The following is a 17092-nucleotide window of genomic DNA, read 5'->3' as shown; positions in this document are numbered from 1 at the left end:
CTGGGGGGAGGGGTCATTGAGAGTGCGCATGCGTTCATCCCATCTCCTTTCCCTTCGGTCCAATGACTCGGCTTAGATCCGGTACCGCCTCGAAGGCGGGCCTGGGTTCCAGGCACGGCCAATGGCACCCCAGGTGAAGGTTGAGGGGTGGAAAGTGCCGGGTAACCGGTGGTGCAGGTTTTTACCAGCGCATGTGCAAGGCTACCTGGTCGTCATGGAGGCAGTCTTAGTGGAGGAGCTTGATGAGGAGGAGCTGCTAGTGAGAAGGCATCGCAAAGAGAAGAAGGAGTTGCAAGGTGACGAGGGAATGGGAACCTAGAAGTCTCTCGGACCCAGGAAAGGGCGCGTGGCGGGTCGGTTCTGCGGAATCTCGAGAAGCTTCTGATCTGGATCTTCTTAGACTTTCCCAAAGTAGCCAGTGGCCTCACCCCTTCTAAATCCCCTGGCCCGATGGTCCCTTAATCCGCCGAATCTTCAGAAGCTTTCTTTTCTCAGGTCCACCGCGTCCCCGCTACTCCACGCCACCGCCGGATGCTGGAGTCTGAGAATTTCGTGTTGGGCCCAGATTGTTCACCCCCTCCCCTGTCTCCCTTTCCTATTCCTAAGCAGTTACTGATACTGGGCGCTAATGGACGCGTTTTGAAATACCTCACCTCGATTTTGAGGACTCAAAAGGGATGCTTGAGAGATTTAAAACTAGAGTCTTTTTTTTCCCCCCACTTCTATCACACTAAACGTATGTTTTGTTAATGAGGATTTATTTATTTATTTATTTTTTGGGGAGGTGTTCTCTCCCTCATCTGGCCTCTTCTCTGTAAATGTCTGATTGTTATGTAATTACTATACTTGGCTTACAGTATTTGTGTACACCCTTCTCCCCTTACCATCCTCTTATTGTCCCTATTTCTCATTTCCTCTCAATCTCTGGGTTGTTGACTTAATGATTTTTGGTGGATTTTCAGCCAAAATTCAGGGTATGAAAAATGCTGTTCCCAAGAATGACAAAAGGAGGAGGAAGCAACTCACTGAAGATGTTGCTAAGTTGGAAGCAGAAATGGAACAGAAACATAAGGAGGAATTGGAGCAACTGAAGCTGAATTCTAAGGAAAGTAAAGTATGTAAAGTGATGTTTCTCTTTGCCTACAGCATCTGAAAGCTACTGTCCACCTCTAAGAAACTGTTCACTATGTGAAATCATAAAATTAGAGGGAAAGGAAGTTACAAGATCATGCTCATGCGTTACCTTTCATTAATATTTCTGTGACAAGGTTTACTTGGTAATGTGTTTTTGTAAGGGAGCAAAAAACGTACACTTCAACTATGTACTTGCCCCCAAAATTAACTGATTGAAAAGTGGACCAGAGGAATCTTCACCAAGTGAAAGTTGGAAGATCAGACTTCTAGCCCCAGAATTGCCATTTAATAGTATGGCTAACTTGGTTAAGTTACTTCCTAAGCATAAAATTCTCTGGGTGGCTCAGTGGGTTGATCCTCTGCCTTTGGCTCGGGTCATGATCTCAGGGTCCTGGGATCGAGTCCCACATTGGGCTCTCTGCTCAGCGGGGAGTCTGCTTCCCTCTCTCTCTCTGCCTGCATCTCTGCCTACTTGTGATCTCTGTCAAATAAATAAATAAAATCTTAAAAAAAAAATTCTCCACTTATGATACAAATACTTTAGCTGTTTAGCACAAGATTCTATAAGAATCAAGTGGGACAGCAAATATGAAATCATGTTCAGGTTATATGAAAATTTACTTTGTTTCTTGGGTAAAGTAGAGCATACTGTCTTTTTTTTAACAAATAGTTATTTTATCATTGTAGCTAATAGTGTGCCAAATGCTTTAAGATAGCATGTGCATTATTCTCATGTGATTTTTCTTAGTAACACACTATGAGGTATTACCCATTAAATAAATGTAGATAATCTCATTTTTCAAGAGAGAAATAGACTCAGGGATTAAGAATTTCCTTCTGAATTCATAACAGCTATTAAATGCCAAAGCCAGAATTCAGAATCAGGGCTGTCTTACTCCAGGATGTGAATCTGAATTCTGTTAAAACTTTGTGTGGTATGGTGGTTTATCACATGGGTTTGGATATCCGGGATCACAGAGTCCATAATCTTACTCTATTTTTGATAGAAGGTTCTTATGGCTGGATAAAATTTTATCTACCATAAATTAATTTTACTTGTTTTTGGTCTGCTGTTGATAGTGAAAACAACTTGTCTGTACTGATTTACAGTGGTCAGTGTATTAAACATGGTCTCATTTTCTTTAGCCTTATTAGCTAGTCATTAAGATCCCGACCTGTGCCTTAACATATTTTATTTCCAAGTAGCAAGGCATGATTCTCCAGATATTTAATTGTGTTGTTACAATCATGGTATTCCTAACTATCTCCCCATCTTTTCTATTAGTGATACAGTTTTATTTGCTTTCCAACTTTCAGTTTTGAGATTTCTTTCTCATTGAATTCTTCTCAAAGATTTCTTTGAACATATTCTTCAACTGTTAAAATACAAACTCCCATTTTACTTTGGGCTATTATCTTTTTCATTAACTTAAGCTTGTTTTCTTCCTGAATACTATCTGAATTCTCATGTCATTGCTTTCCAGATGCTTCTCTGTATCTTGCCTATTGTCAGTATGGCAGTTTGTAGATTTTAGCAGATTCCTGTGAAAAATACAAGAATGCTAATTTTATTAAAGTTGATGTAACCACTCTTTGAAGTCTTAATCTGGTTTTCATATTTTGATAATTTGGGTATAGCCTTGCAGACTGCTATCTCTTTTGTTATTAGAGTCCTCTGTATGTTTTATGCATTTGTTATACCAAAAACTTAATTTAAATTACATTTGCAGTAATAAAATACTAGTACTAACACTGATCATTAGTGTAGCATCTTTCTTCTTACTTCAGCAAACACATGATAGCCATTTGGTGATTAAGATTGGTTATGGTATCTGAACAATACATTAACTTTTCTACCTGTAGTTATCAGTTTGTAGATGGAAGAGGATAGAGAAAGCTCAACAGTGTTCATTAGGTTCTGGCTAATTGAGATGGAGAAAGGGCTTTCCTGCCACATTTGAGGTTATGAAGGCGGTAATGAACTGATCTGGCACAGGACCTTATTTTGTTTTTGGTTTTTTTTTAAGATTTTATTTATTTATTTAAGAAAGAGAGAGAATACGAGCTGGACATCATGCACACAGAGAGAGGGACAAGCTGACTCCCCACTGAGTGTGGAGCTGGACATTATGACCTGAGCCGAGATCAAGAGGCTGACACTTAACCAAAGTAGCCACTCAGGCACCTTAGCACAGGACCTTACATATCCTATAAGTACTGTCAGCCTTTAGAGAAGGAAAAGGTGAACTGCTCAATGACTGAGTGTAAGTTGGCACTTACAGGAAGTATTTAGATTAATGAAATAGGAATTTCAAGAAGGAAGGAAAGCCTGCAGGGATGAGCATTTGGAGAGCTTTAAGGAAACTTTGTGGGACTCTGACAAATTCTCCCTTAAAAATAAAAAAAGAAAAACCATGTCATGTAATATTGTACCTAGTACTGTTACTCAAATTTGAATTGTTGTATTATACATATTGGTGATTTTCTTTCTTTGTAATTTTCAATTTAATAATCTAGTACTTGAAGAATAACTTTAAAGTATTTTCCATTAACTTGGTAATGCTTTTGTTTCCTTCAGATAGATTCTGTTGCTGTTAACATTTCAAACTTGGTTCTTGAGAATCAGCCACCTCGGATATCAAAAGCACAAAAGAGACGGGTATGAATGTCATGTCACCAAGTAATTAAGTTAGTGCTATATGCTTATTAGTATCTTAGGTATTGTATACAAAAGGAATAGAAAAAAAAAGATGGAGTTTCTTGCCAAATACCTGAACTAACATTTATTAAGCCCTTGGTATGTGCCAGATACAATGCTAGGCTTATAGATTATATGAAACCTCATTTAGTCCTAGATATAATCCGGTAGAGTCTTATCCTTATTTTGAAGAGAAGAAAATAGGTCTAAACAGTATAAAATAACATGTTCAGGTCTCAGAGAGTAGGGATAGGAAGGGAGTGTGCAAAAGATATTTTTACAAATACATTACCCCAGACTTAATAATTCAGAATCTTCCCATTGTGGGCTCAGGTGATTCTGTTCTGGTTAAAAACTATGGTGTTAAGTGGTGAAACAAGGATTTGAATCTAGAAATTAAGCAAGATAAACAGGTGTACAGAATTCTCAGAATTATGCAGGTATCTATGTAATGTTTAGTTGCAGTGAAAAGTCAGAGAAGGGAAAGTTCATTTGTGCCAATTACTAAATAATGAGTTGGAATTTTAAGAAAGTACAGTTAATTAATAGGATATATGAGTAGGAGAAACAGCATGCATAAAAATAAATGTGGGCATGAAATTTTACATCATCAGAGAGCTATGAGAAAACTGATTTGTTGAAAGTAGTGAGTTCATGAAATCAAAATTATGGGAATGAAATTAGATAGGTTACAGCTCTTCACTTGGAAAAAGAAAAAAGGATTTAAATCTAGTATGTTTAATCAAATATTGTTTCACGAACATTTGATGTTTTGTAGGATTTAAATGTTTATTTTTAGCTAATTCAGCATTTTTATAATTTAGTAGTACATAATTTTAATAGGGCATGGTATTTGGTGTCAGACATATGAAGGTTTTAATCCCATTTACTATTGTGGCTTTGGGTAAGATTCTTAACTTTTCTAAACCTCAGTTTCATATGTACAAAATGGGGTAAATAATATTTACAGAGTTACTGTAAATATTAAATAATATACCATTTCCAAAGCCCAAACACAAGGCCTGGAGAACTAATGGGTCAGCAAATGATAGTATTGTTTAGTATGTTCAGTACTGCATAGTGTGCCTCTTAGAAATTCAACCCAAGACTGTATCTTTTTTTTGTTGTTTGAAAGTTGATTAAGTTGCATTGTCAAACATTTCTCATTCTTCTGTAAGATTTTATTTTCTTGAGTCATGAAATTTAGATTTTATGGTATCTTGGAGGTTGTCTATTTTAACTCCCTCCTTATAATGTGTATTCTTTTTGTAAGAGCCTTAATTATCATGTAGCTTCTATAGATCAAAAACAAAGGTCAGAATTTTTGCTTGGCAGGGGCATAACAAAATACTTGTTGGTACTGCCTCTACTTAGTAATTGATAATCTTAGAGTAGCCTGTTTCATTCTGGAAAACCTAGGTCCCAACTGATTCCTGTCTTTATCAAATCTTACTCATCCCCATCTGGACCCTTAGGCAACAAAACAAATAAAAAATTAAACTCCCTTACTTTTCTCAAACATTTGTTACCTTTCTCCTAAAATTCTATGTAGCTGAAATGCATACCTTTTCAACTATACTCTCAAAAAATTTAGTATCTTTTATGGTCAGCTGCTTAAACACTTGGCAAGAAAACACCCTTGAAGTAATGCCTGAACTTTTTTATTGCTTTATTATATTAATAGTATTAATAGGATTCTGGAACTGAAAACACTTAAAAGTTTATAGTATATAAGAAAATGAAACCTGAACTTTTTTTTTTTTTTTTGCCAGAAACACCAAGGTATGAAAAGCCAATAAATTAATTGTGTTTGTCTTTGGGAGAGATATAGTTCTGTCTTAGAAAAACTTGATAAAACTTTATGAAGATTTATTATTGGAATATTGTAGAGCAAATCTCTTACTTTGAATCTAGAAAAACACAGGGAGTATTTTATTTAATTCATCAGGCTTCAATGGAAGAAGCTCTTTGGTATGCTGGAAAGAGCCCAGAGTAGAACTTAGAAGAATTGGGTTTCAGAAACAGGAAATTTGGGAGCTGGAATGAAATCTAGTTTAATTTCTTTATTTCACAAATGAGAAAGCTGAGGCCTAGTTGTCTTAGTGCAAACTGAAAGTTTGATACAAACCCAGGACTAGTACCCAGCTCTTAACGATTTCTCTTCAGAGATGATTTTGCTACATTACTATATTGACATGACTCTAGTTTTACTGACAATATATTTATGAGTTAATTGCTGTTTTCATTTCAAATATATGTTTTCATTAGACTTAATTTTTGCCATTCTGTCTCCAGCACTAAGGCTGTAGAAACTGCAGTGCTTAGTGCCATTGGGAAGCTATCCATGGCTGGGAACAGAAGCCAATGTATTTCCCCCCATGTGCCTGGAAAGAAAACACAATTGCTATGTAACATTGAAGCAGAGCTTGAGGGCAAAAATGAAATGCTTGGATTAGTATTTTAAAGGATTAAAAGTTTTTTGCAGAAGTATAAAATTCCACTCTTCTAGTAACTAGTATATAACATCATTAACTCCAGCTCCCATCTGCTCCAACTTTTATTCTGATTTAGGTGCCTGGATAGAAGGAGTGCTCTGTGTTGTCCTTGGTCCCACTCTGCTTCTAAACCAGCTGTATGGCCTTTGGAATTCTTTCTGCGTGCTGTTTCCTCAGAGGAAAATGAGGGGTTTTGGATTAGATGATATCCAAGGTGCTTATCCTCCCTCTCCCCTCTGAAAATGTTCTTTAGACTTTCATAAAGTAACAGTGCCATCTTGTGTTTTAAGATTTTTATGCTGCTGTGATGCACAGTTGTAGGTATGCAGTGAAATAAATTTGTTCGTGTTACTTCTGGCATAGTTGGATTTGGGTGGAACAAACTTAAATAGGTGTATGTTTTATTAGGGAGGTAATAATGTTTTGATTCAGGTAATTTACAAATCATTTAAGGTTCCAGCATGGCACATAACAGGCAAGTAGTTCAAGTGAGTGACAATAAGTTTGAAATTTGCCTTTCCATTAATTTCTTCTGCCCCAAAGAGGAATGAGAGCTAGGGACATGAAAATCTTTACTTTTTCCTTCTTTTTCTTGGTTTACCAAATCCTTCACTGTAATTTGCTACCAATATCAAGATTTGTGGAATTTTACTTAGCTATTTTTATTCTCTTAAATTGAAAAGCATTCATGACCTGTATATAAGTAAAACATATTCATGATCGAGAATTAGAAAGATGCAGAAAAGTGCACGTGTGCACATGCACAAAACAAAACTTACTTTGTAAACAAAGACCAGACCCTTAAATACAGAAAACAAACTGGTGGTAGATAGAGGGGTGGTGGATGGGGGGGATAGGTGAAGTGGGGAAACAACTTACTTTGTAATCCTATGGTCCAGAGAAAAGCAGTCTATTTTGTGTATATCTCTGTAATTTTTAAACTATGTATGTACAGATTTAACATATATTAACTATATACATAACTTTTTTGCCCTCAACCTCATTTTTTGACATGTTTCTATGGTACTCTAGCTGTATGAACTGTGTTCAGCTATGAAACATGTAGTACTTTCTGGATTTGTTCCTTGCTGGTATAACTGTCAGGATTTTTTTTCTCTTTTCCCCTAGCCTTCTCATTCTACTTCCTAACCAGCCTTCATGTCACAGATCTCATTGCCCTACCCCTACACCATCCTTGCATAGGTTGCCATGGGAAGAGCTCTTCTGACATTTGAATAAGGAAAGCATGTTGCAGAATGTAATATGATACCATTTTTTGTCAAATTTTTTTCCTATATTTTTTTTATGAGTACATCTATATTTGTTAAAATGCTTAGGAAAAAAATTGACAAAGATACTCACCAGACCTCTAGAGCAAGCATTGAAATTGGCAGTGGTCCTTAGGGGAACTTCAGTCTATCTGTAGCATTTAATTTTGCGTAAGAAGAATTTTTTTTATCTGTTGCTTTAATTAAATGTGTGTGTGTGTGTGTGTGTGTGTGTGTGTATATACATGTACACACACAGTTTTTTTCTTTAGGCTAGATAAATAGAATTCCTATACTCTTCTAAAGGCTTTGGCAATTGATGCGATTTAGCATATTAATGCTCCAGTAGTTGAGTGATAAGTTGAAAAGCTTGGATTAGCTTGGCATAAATATGATAATGATGTTGCTTTAAGGGCTAGGATAACTCAGTCTTATGGCAGTACTTTGAAATCAGTAGAGATTTTAGGAACTTGTCTTGTAGTTTTTAAATAGACTTCAAAGAAAAATTTGAAGGCTTTTTTTGTTCTAGTACAGAGCTTGGTGTTGGGTACATGCAGATGAGAAGTTGCCCTTAAAGGAGGTCATAGTATAAAAAATTCCTTAAGTGATGAGATCGTCAGTATGATAATGCTTGTGGGAGAAGGGAGGAAAATGGCAGAAAATTTTGAGAGTCTTATATTTCTACCCCCTTAATAAATGTGAAACAGTCCTAATTATTGTAAATTAACTTTGCTGTATTCTCCTCCTCCCAGGACAAAAAAGCTGCGTTGGAAAAGGAACGGGAAGAAAGGATAGCTGAAGCTGAAATTGAGAACTTATCTGGAGCTAGACACATAGAAAGTGAAAAACTTGCTCAAATATTGGCAGCTAGGCAGTTGGAAATCAAACAGATTCCATCTGATGGCCACTGTATGTATAGAGCCATTGAAGATCAGCTGAAAGAACAGAAATGCCCCTTGACTGTGGCTGCCTTGAGAAGTCAAACTGCTGAATATATGCAAGGCCACGTGGAAGACTTTCTGCCATTTTTAACAAATCCTAATACAGGAGATATGTATACTCCAGGTAATTTATTTTTCTTCACTGTTCTCCCTCCCTCCCCCACCACTATGTTTTCTTGCTGCTGGTAAATAAAATGATTCCTGGGATTGAGAATAAGAAAAACCCGTGATAGTCCTTACCGAGGGAAAAAAACATCTTAAAATTTAGGCTGAATTATTTTTTATAATTTTAATATATACTAGTACATTTTGCTTTATTAAGATCTTTTAAGTACTTAACTATTTTGGGGTTTAATATATTGTTTCATTTAAGATAGAAATGGGAATAGGATTCATTATTATTATCGAAAAAATTGTTTATGAGTTCACATGTCACAGATTTGGGCATAGAGGTAAGCTTTGACTAGTCTGTGGAAGTATTGGGCCCAAAGACCATAAGCACAAAGATGGGGAAAACTAAATCCTACTTTTATCCTGTACTTTGGGAGATTTAATTTTCTCAGTAAGCTGTAATATTTAGGCAAAATTTGACTTTGCCAAACCAAAAACAAATGAGTTGATAACCTGCCTTATTATTCTTTATAATACCTTTGATAATTAAGATAAAGTATTTATGGAGAGGTGTAAAAAAAAAAAAAGCACAACTGGCAAAGGAGAGAGCAGGTGAAAATCTCAGAGTGTGGGGGGGACACAGAGATAGAACAGAGGGAAGTTAGTCCTTAAGAGAAGCTTACAGGTGTGGTAGTATCCTCTGGGAGCAAGTCATATGGCCAGAATGAGTTGGAGAAGAGAAGGTTAAGGTTGGCTTTAATGGAGTCCCCAACTCTGCGAGTTGCAGGGCAGTGGAAAAGAGGTGGCGACTCAGACTGCTGAATTTAAAAAAAGATAAAAGACTTAATTTCTTATTCATTCAACCAAATATTTATTGAGGGCCACTATGTGCCAGGAACTATTCTAGGTACTGTTCTGAGCATTGGAGATACAGCAGTGAATGAGGCAAACCCACAGACCGTCTTTTCTATAGATGCCCTTAATTCTTTTCCCTTCCTCTAAGCAGGGAGGATATTTCTTTCCCATTTTATCTTTCTGTATAAAAGTTTGTACGCTTAAGATGTACCATTAAACTCTGAGTTTGCCAACTCTTATGACTGATCCAGGAAGCCCTTTCTTTGGCTAGAACTGATACTGAAGCAAATAAAGTAAATGCCTTCAAAATAAACAGTGAAGGCACTCTGGTGCAGTGCTATTGCTGGGAAAGGAATTTCAGGTCATTTCTACGTTTACCCTAATTCTCTCCTCATGTTTCTTTTGGGGTCTTAGAGTAGACCTGATTTGATAAAGGCTGCACTGTGTTAGTTGTTCAGTGTATTTTTTCAGATGTAGATCTGGGCTTTAAAATACATGTCAAGATGGTGAATATGGTGACAGTTTTGGGGGTTGCTTGGGTAAACAGAGAATAGCCTTGCTGTGTGGTTAAGGTCCCTGGGCTTCAGTCTGAGAGAAGCAGAAATGAATAGCTTTCCTCTCAGATGGAGAGGTGGTAGAAAGTTGAAGTGAGTTAAGTTTGGATATGGGAAGTGGATTAAATTCTGGAGAGTGCAGGTAGAGGAAGGAGTAAGTTCACAACTTGAGTAATGATCAGGAATTGTGGGAGGTATAAAAGGGATCTTGTAACATGAGTTATGAAAATTAAGTGTTATCTTCCCATTTATCTCTACAGAAGAGTTTAGAAAGTACTGTGATGATATTGTCAACACAGCTGCATGGGGAGGTCAGCTTGAGGTAAGTTTGTAATTACTTATGGTATTTGTGGATTGTTAAATTTAATTTCTAAATCCCATATGTAGTATTCAGACATCTTTTTCAGATGATCCCAGTTACTGACTACCCCTTTTCTTTACGTATTTGCTATTTCTCTGCTGATGAAGTATTGAAATAGGGAGTTAACATTTTTAGACCTTTGATTTAATTATGTATCTTTGGGAAGTAAAGCACTATTTTATTTTAAATAATGTAGTGTGTAATCTGTGTGTTGGTGAGGCTAATCTTGTACCTGTTTATTTCCATTTGTGATGCTGCTCCTGGCAATTTGATTTTCTGGACTTAAGAACGTGAGGATTTTATTCAAGTACAGTAAAATTTACCCTAAGTGGCTCAGGTGATGAATCACTATTATAAAGTGACTTATCCATTACATTAGAAATAGAAAATAGTATTTTTTATGTGAAATTACAGGCCAGATCCTAACACAATACATTACAATTGGAATTCCAGTTAATTCTGACTGGTTGACTTCAAAGCTGTATCTAATATCTTAAAATTCACGTGTAGGAAAACAGTATGTTCAGTCACATGTAGGGAGTTAATTAGGATTGTCTTTAAAGCTTTAATTATTTTATTGTTAACTCCGTTTCATTAAAAAAAAGTAAACAGAACACTTATTTGGTCCAAGTGGTAATGAGGCAGTCTGGGGTATTCGAATGTCAGGGGATGAGAGAGAAAGTCCTGGGTTTGGGTCCTGGCTTTCCCTCTCCTTCTCAGTTTTGTGATCTTGGGGGGGTCAGCCAAGCCTCCTGAGCTCAAGTTTCCTAATTAAATGTGGGTAATAAAAGCCTTGTGTGTACTTGGTAGGTCATTTGTGGACCTTAAATAAGTATATGCATAGAACTTTGTAAGCTAAGGTGCCAGTTGGTTGAATCTAACAGTGTAATTAGTGTTGTGTAGTGATGATTAGTCATCTTGAATAGTTTGTGGCTCAGAGTATTTCACTTCAAGAACTTTATTTTTGGAAGAAATGGCATGAATGCTTCTTCAAAATCTTTTTCTCAGTGCTCTATTTGTACCTCTTCTGAACCACCAGAGGGAACTATGTCCATTCATTTTGTATGCCTCTCCTGGGTATCTGAAACTCAGGAAATTTTCATAGTAGCTTTGTGACTACATTAGGAGTAAAGATGCTTGCACTTTCTTTTGAGAATCACAGATTAATAGGAGAACTAGAGACCTAAGCAATTCTTTTTAAGTTGAGAACACAACTTTAGGGGCATTTAGGGGGCTCAGGTCATGATCTTAGGATCCTAGGATAGAGCCCCTTATCAGGCTCCCTGCTCAGTGGGGAGTCTGCCTGTCTTTCTGTCCGTTCACCTGCTTGTCCTCTCTCTCACTCTCTCAAATAAATAAATAAAATATTAAAAATAAATAAATTGAGGAAAAATAACCTCTAAAACATCTTTTGAAGGACATAAGTTTTTGGTTTGTGAATTCGTTTGAAATAAGATTTGCTGTTTTCATAATGGAGTAAATTTAAATTATTAAAAAGAAATTCTTTACATGATTTCAAAAGACTTAAAAGGGGTGATTTCAAAAGATTTAGAAGGGTTATTTCCAGAGCTTGTTTCACACCCTCCATTCTGGATGGCTTTTAAAAAATGTTATTTCAGGTATAAAAAAAAAAAATGTCCCAAAGGAACATTTTATGAGATAGAGCATGGGATTAAGTTTACTGTTGTGCAGCATAGAATTTTCTCCAGATCCTTGAACTAATTTTTTACTTTTGTTAAAACTTCTTTTTTTTTTTTTTAGAAGAGTTGGTTTTTTTTTTTTTTTTTTTTTTAGATTTATTTTTATTTATTTATTTATTTGACAGACAGAGATCACAAGCAGGCAGAGAGGCAGGCAGAGAGACAGGAGGAAGCAGGCTCCCCGCCGAGCAGAGAGCCCGATGCGGGACTCGATCCCAGGACTCCGAGATCATGACCTGAGCCGAAGGCAGCGGCTTAACCCACTGAACCACCCAGGTGCCCCTTGTTAAAACTTTCTAAAAGGACCATGTTCTAGACAGAATTCTTATAATTAGGTAAATATATAGATGAGGGCACTATGAGTGAGGACTATAAAGTGATTAATATATGAACTTGGGTTCTAGAGGCACACTTAATCAATTCAGTGACAGGTCATTTTATTTCCTTGTGCTGAACTACAGCAGGCATCTTAACCATTTCTGCTTCAGATTCTAGCTCTTTAAAATGTGTAACAGTAGTACCTATTCTATAGGGTTATTGTGAGGATTGAATGAATTAATATACGTAAAAGAGCTTTAGTGTCCTTGGTCAGTAAGTCTAAACAATGTTACTACCAATACTTATTATTAACTATTACTCATATGACTTTAGGCTCTAATTTTTTTTTTTTTTTTTAAGATTTCATTTATTTATTTGACAGACAGAGATCACAAGTAGGCAGAGAGGCAGGCAGAGAGAGGGGGAAGCAGGCTCCCCGCCGAGCAGAGAGCCCGATGCAGGGCTCGATCCCAGGACCCTGGGATCATGACCTGAGCTGAAGGCAGAGGCTTTAACCCACTGAGCCACCCAGTCGCCCCTAGGCTTTAATTTTATAATATATGATACGAAATTAACATTGTGAATTAATCAGATGGAAAGCCCGTGTAAGGACGGTACAGTTCATATACATAAATCAGTCTAGTCATGCTTTGAAAATTAAGAAGCAGTGGTTATTAGCACTGGTACACTGGAATCATCTGAAAAGCTTTAAAAAAAGTAGTAAACCTCCTGATTTTCCCTGTTCTTCTCTCTTTCCCTCAGCCCCTCCCAAACTGTAATTGATTTGGTCTGGTGCCTGAGCAATAGCATTTTTAAAAACTGGCAATTTTCAAACAACATTCAAAAGTAGAGAGACTAGTATAATGAATCCAATCTACCCCTGTCCTCACTTCATTAACTGTGGTACTGCTATTTCTAAAAAGCTGTCATGCAGCCAGGGCTTGAAACTTCTGCATTTGATTTAATAAATATTATATTTGTTTTTCAACAAATACGTATTAAGTGTCCACTGTGTGGCAGGCTCTTGGTGTACAGTGAGGAACAGAATAGATCCTTGTTGGATGATGGTTGCCCTATTCATGCATACTCAGTAGTTTATGATTTGAATAAGATTGACCTTTTTATTTTCCTTACTAACACATTTTCTTTCCTATAGCTAAGAGCTTTGTCTCACATTTTGCAAACACCAATAGAGATAATACAGGCAGATTCTCCTCCTATTGTAGTTGGTGAAGAATATCCAAAAAACCCATTAATACTTGTGTAAGTACCTGGAAATTTTTACTTTACATTTTTCATAGTTAAGACAAAAAGAATTATTCAAATATTTTGGTTGTGTATGTTGATTAATCAGAAAAAAGTATCTTCAGCTGCATTAATTATCTTATGTTAAAGGCAATAATAGAATTAGAAAGCATTTTCAATATGTGATTTAGATAATTGTTTAAAAAACCTCTAGTGGTTTATTGTGTATGAGTTAAGAATAAAATCATTTCTAAAGGTTACAGATTTTAGCCTTAGTTTTCATATTGTCCTAGTTTCACATGAATAATGCTAAGTTTCAGCAAGTATAAAAGCTGAAATATATTCATGTTGCCTAATTGTTTATTCTTTAGGAACTTTTTCTTTATATTGTAAAAGTATTTTACATGAATGAGAATTCTTCTCTGAAACACAGCATGGAGAGTTTGCCATTGGCTTTAGTGCTAATTAGCCAAACCTACAAAGGTAGTCACTGATGGCTTAAATTTAGGTAAAAGTTTAAGCTATTGAGCACTCCGCATTTCAGTATTTCGCTTTACCCTCCCCACCCAGTGATTGTGTATTCCCTGACTTAAACTCAGTTACAGAGTTATTGAACCAGGTTTTACTGACTGCTGATGCTTTTCAAATGGTGTTGAACTTTTAAGTAATATGTCAATGAAGTCTTTGAATGATATCCCTGTGGAGTGATTCATTCAGACTGTTTCGTTTTATATACATAATAAACATTTATATACAATGAATTACTTTCATCTAAACTACTCATTTCTCCTTTTCTCATTTCAGATATATGAGACATGCATACGGCTTAGGAGAACATTACAATTCTGTTACACAGTTGGTGAACACAGCTACTGAAAATTGCAGCTAGTTTACAAAATGTTGCACAATTATGTTTTAGTACAGTGTGCCGATCTGACTATTCTTACAAGTGCTGGATTGTTCTAACATTACTGAAAAACACAACTACCTTAAATCAGTTATGGCAAAGCTACTAAAAGATTAAAAAAAAAAAAAAGTGTCAGAAATAAACTTTAACCAGTGTTCCCTTAGTGGTATTTTAAAAACACTTGTGAGTCCAGTGTGGAGAACATTTACAGACCTGATATTTGCTGATATTTTTATTAATATTAGGTCCTGAACATTCTGTTCTGCACTGAAAATAAATTAAAAATTTTGTTCTTATTAGTAAAAGCTTTCAGTAGCCATTTTAATGTAACTTTTCTTGAAGAAATTAAATGACTTGGTCTCTTTGTCATTGGAAATATATGGTAATGGTGATAGCAAATTTAATTAGTGCTTATAAATGAATCTGATTTCAGTAACTTGGTACTGATGGGATTCATCCTATGAAACTTTTTTTATATAACTGTCAAAGTGAAGCTAAAAAGTTTGCTTTAATAACTAAAAATTTTTTTTTTTAAAGATTTTATTTATTTGACAGAGAGAGATCACAAGTAGACAGAGAGGCAGGCAGAGAGAGAGAGAGAGAGAGAGAGAGGGAAGCAGGCTCCCTGCTGAGCAGAGAGCCCGATGCGGGACTCGATCCCAGGACCCTGAGATCATGACCTGAGCCGAAGGCAGCGGCTTAACCCACTGAGCCACCCAGGCGCCCCTAATAACTAAAAATTTTAAAATATTTGTTCACATGGGAATCTGGTTTAAAAAATGAGACAGATTCAAAGGCAAATAGGTGTTCCCTACCAGATCAGACTTCTAAAGGATTACAGATTAGCCTTTTATTTGTGTGCAAATAAAGACCTATCAGATTACTGTCTCTAATTTATTTGTTACTCCTTGCTGTTTCTTAAACTTCTAATGGAATTACTACCACCATTTTTTTTTTTACAGTTTTTTTAGTGTCTGTTTTTTACATTTTATTTTTATTTTTTATTTTTGAAGTAATCTCTTTGCCCAACATGGGGCTTGAACTCATGATCCTGCGATAAAGAGTCGCATGCCCTACTGCCTGAGCCAGCCAGGAGCTCCAGTACCATCATTCGTGATTAGCTTTATAACTACAAAGTTTTATATTCTTTGTTATGTTTTCCTCATCCTCATTTAGCTGCATATGTTTTCTTTGCAGCCTTTTCCATAAGAAACAGTTTGTGGCCTCTCTTATTCTTTAGCTTGAACAAACGGCAGAAGTAGCAACGTAAAAGGGTCCAAGGCCAACCTGACTTCAAATTCTTCCTCATTTCCAGTTTGTCTTACAGAACCTTTCTTTTTGTTTCATTCTTTAGAATTAGAAGAAAGCCTTTGTTACTTGTTATTTTAGTTAGCCTTTTTAATGATATCTGTCCTTTAATTCAGATATTTGAGAATGTTTGTGTTACATGTAGGGATAAAGTTGAAAGCCACTGTTTGGGAGCTATGACTGTGTGTAGTGAAGTCAGTATACAATACTTCGTGATATGCATGACTTATCTGTATCTGATTTCAGGTTACTCTTAACACTGTTCTGCCTAAGACGACAGTATCCATGTAATAGAAACATGTCTCATTGATAATTTGTTATATAACTAAGTATTATGAAAATGGGTCCTTTTGGGTTTGATCTAGTTTTCCCAAATTAGGAATGAGTAATAAGATTTAGCATCAAGTTCATAATATTTGAATTTTTCCTCCATGAGTGCAACTAATTTTTGTAAGTAGATACTGGATTTTATATTAAAACCGGGTGTGAGCCTCACATGTCCAGCTGGTGACCGTGTGTGAAGCTGGTAGGGACTGTAGTCAGCTAGAGCAAGTAAGTACTGCTTGAAGGTATTTCATTTCAAAAGATGAAAAACCATTCTGACTGCCAAACAAAATGTATTCTGAAGGCTGACTGTTTTGGAGTCCTTGATCTGAAATTTTTGGGACCTGAAATTTTATAAAATTATTTAATTATACTAAATGGCTTGCCTTTATTATGAAGTAATCTGTTACTTTAAAATCAAAAGATAAGCATTAAGAAGTAATAAGACAAGTATCATGAAACCTAGTTATTACAAATGCCATCTATATTTAAAATATCTTATTGGTAGCTATTTTTTTCTAATAAGATGAATGGAATTTTCTTGATTATAGTTTTATTTTTATTTTTTATTTTTAAAGGCCAATATGGTTATGAGTAAGATTTGTGTGGTCAGCTTCTGTTCTTTTCTAAAACTTCAGATAAAAATCATTTTAGCTGTAACCAAAAATTGAAGTCTTTAAAAAATGGCAGATGTTAATTTAAAAACAGCATATACTAATTTAGTTTGCTGTGTGATTATGGTCTAATGGAAGTTTCATAAGCTTTCTTTTCTCCTAACTCAGAAAAGTATATGTCAGAGTTTTTGAATATGTCTTTAGCCAAGAATTTTATCCACTTAACATATGTTTACAAACTTATATAAAGCAAAAAAGA

General features: G+C 35.8%; 1 protein-coding gene across 2 annotated transcripts; it reads left to right on the top strand.

Moving 5' to 3' along the window:
• The first annotated feature begins 36 nt into the window (after window positions 1-36).
• On the top strand, window positions 37-15136 carry LOC111146784 (OTU domain containing 6B). Of its 2 annotated transcripts, XM_022502466.1 has the most exons (7): window positions 37-296; window positions 963-1114; window positions 3713-3793; window positions 8348-8660; window positions 10317-10378; window positions 13592-13698; window positions 14485-15136. In XM_022502466.1, the coding sequence occupies exons 1-7, from the start codon at window positions 122-124 to the stop codon at window positions 14567-14569; spliced, it is 975 nt and encodes a 324-aa protein (XP_022358174.1). In that variant the 5' UTR covers window positions 37-121; the 3' UTR covers window positions 14570-15136. The 2 variants fall into 2 exon arrangements, with proteins under 2 accessions (XP_022358174.1, XP_022358175.1); XM_022502467.1 differs by lacking the exons at window positions 37-296; window positions 963-1114; window positions 3713-3793 and adding an exon at window positions 6530-6541.
• Window positions 15137-17092: the final 1956 nt, after the last annotated feature.

Source organism: Enhydra lutris, unplaced genomic scaffold (genome assembly GCF_002288905.1).
Source record: "Enhydra lutris kenyoni isolate GAN:26980312 unplaced genomic scaffold, ASM228890v2 scaffoldscaffold14, whole genome shotgun sequence".
NCBI classification, from domain to species: Eukaryota; Metazoa; Chordata; class Mammalia; order Carnivora; family Mustelidae; genus Enhydra; species Enhydra lutris.
Note: the sequence above shows the minus strand (reverse complement) of the source record. Positions and strands in the feature narration are given on the sequence as shown.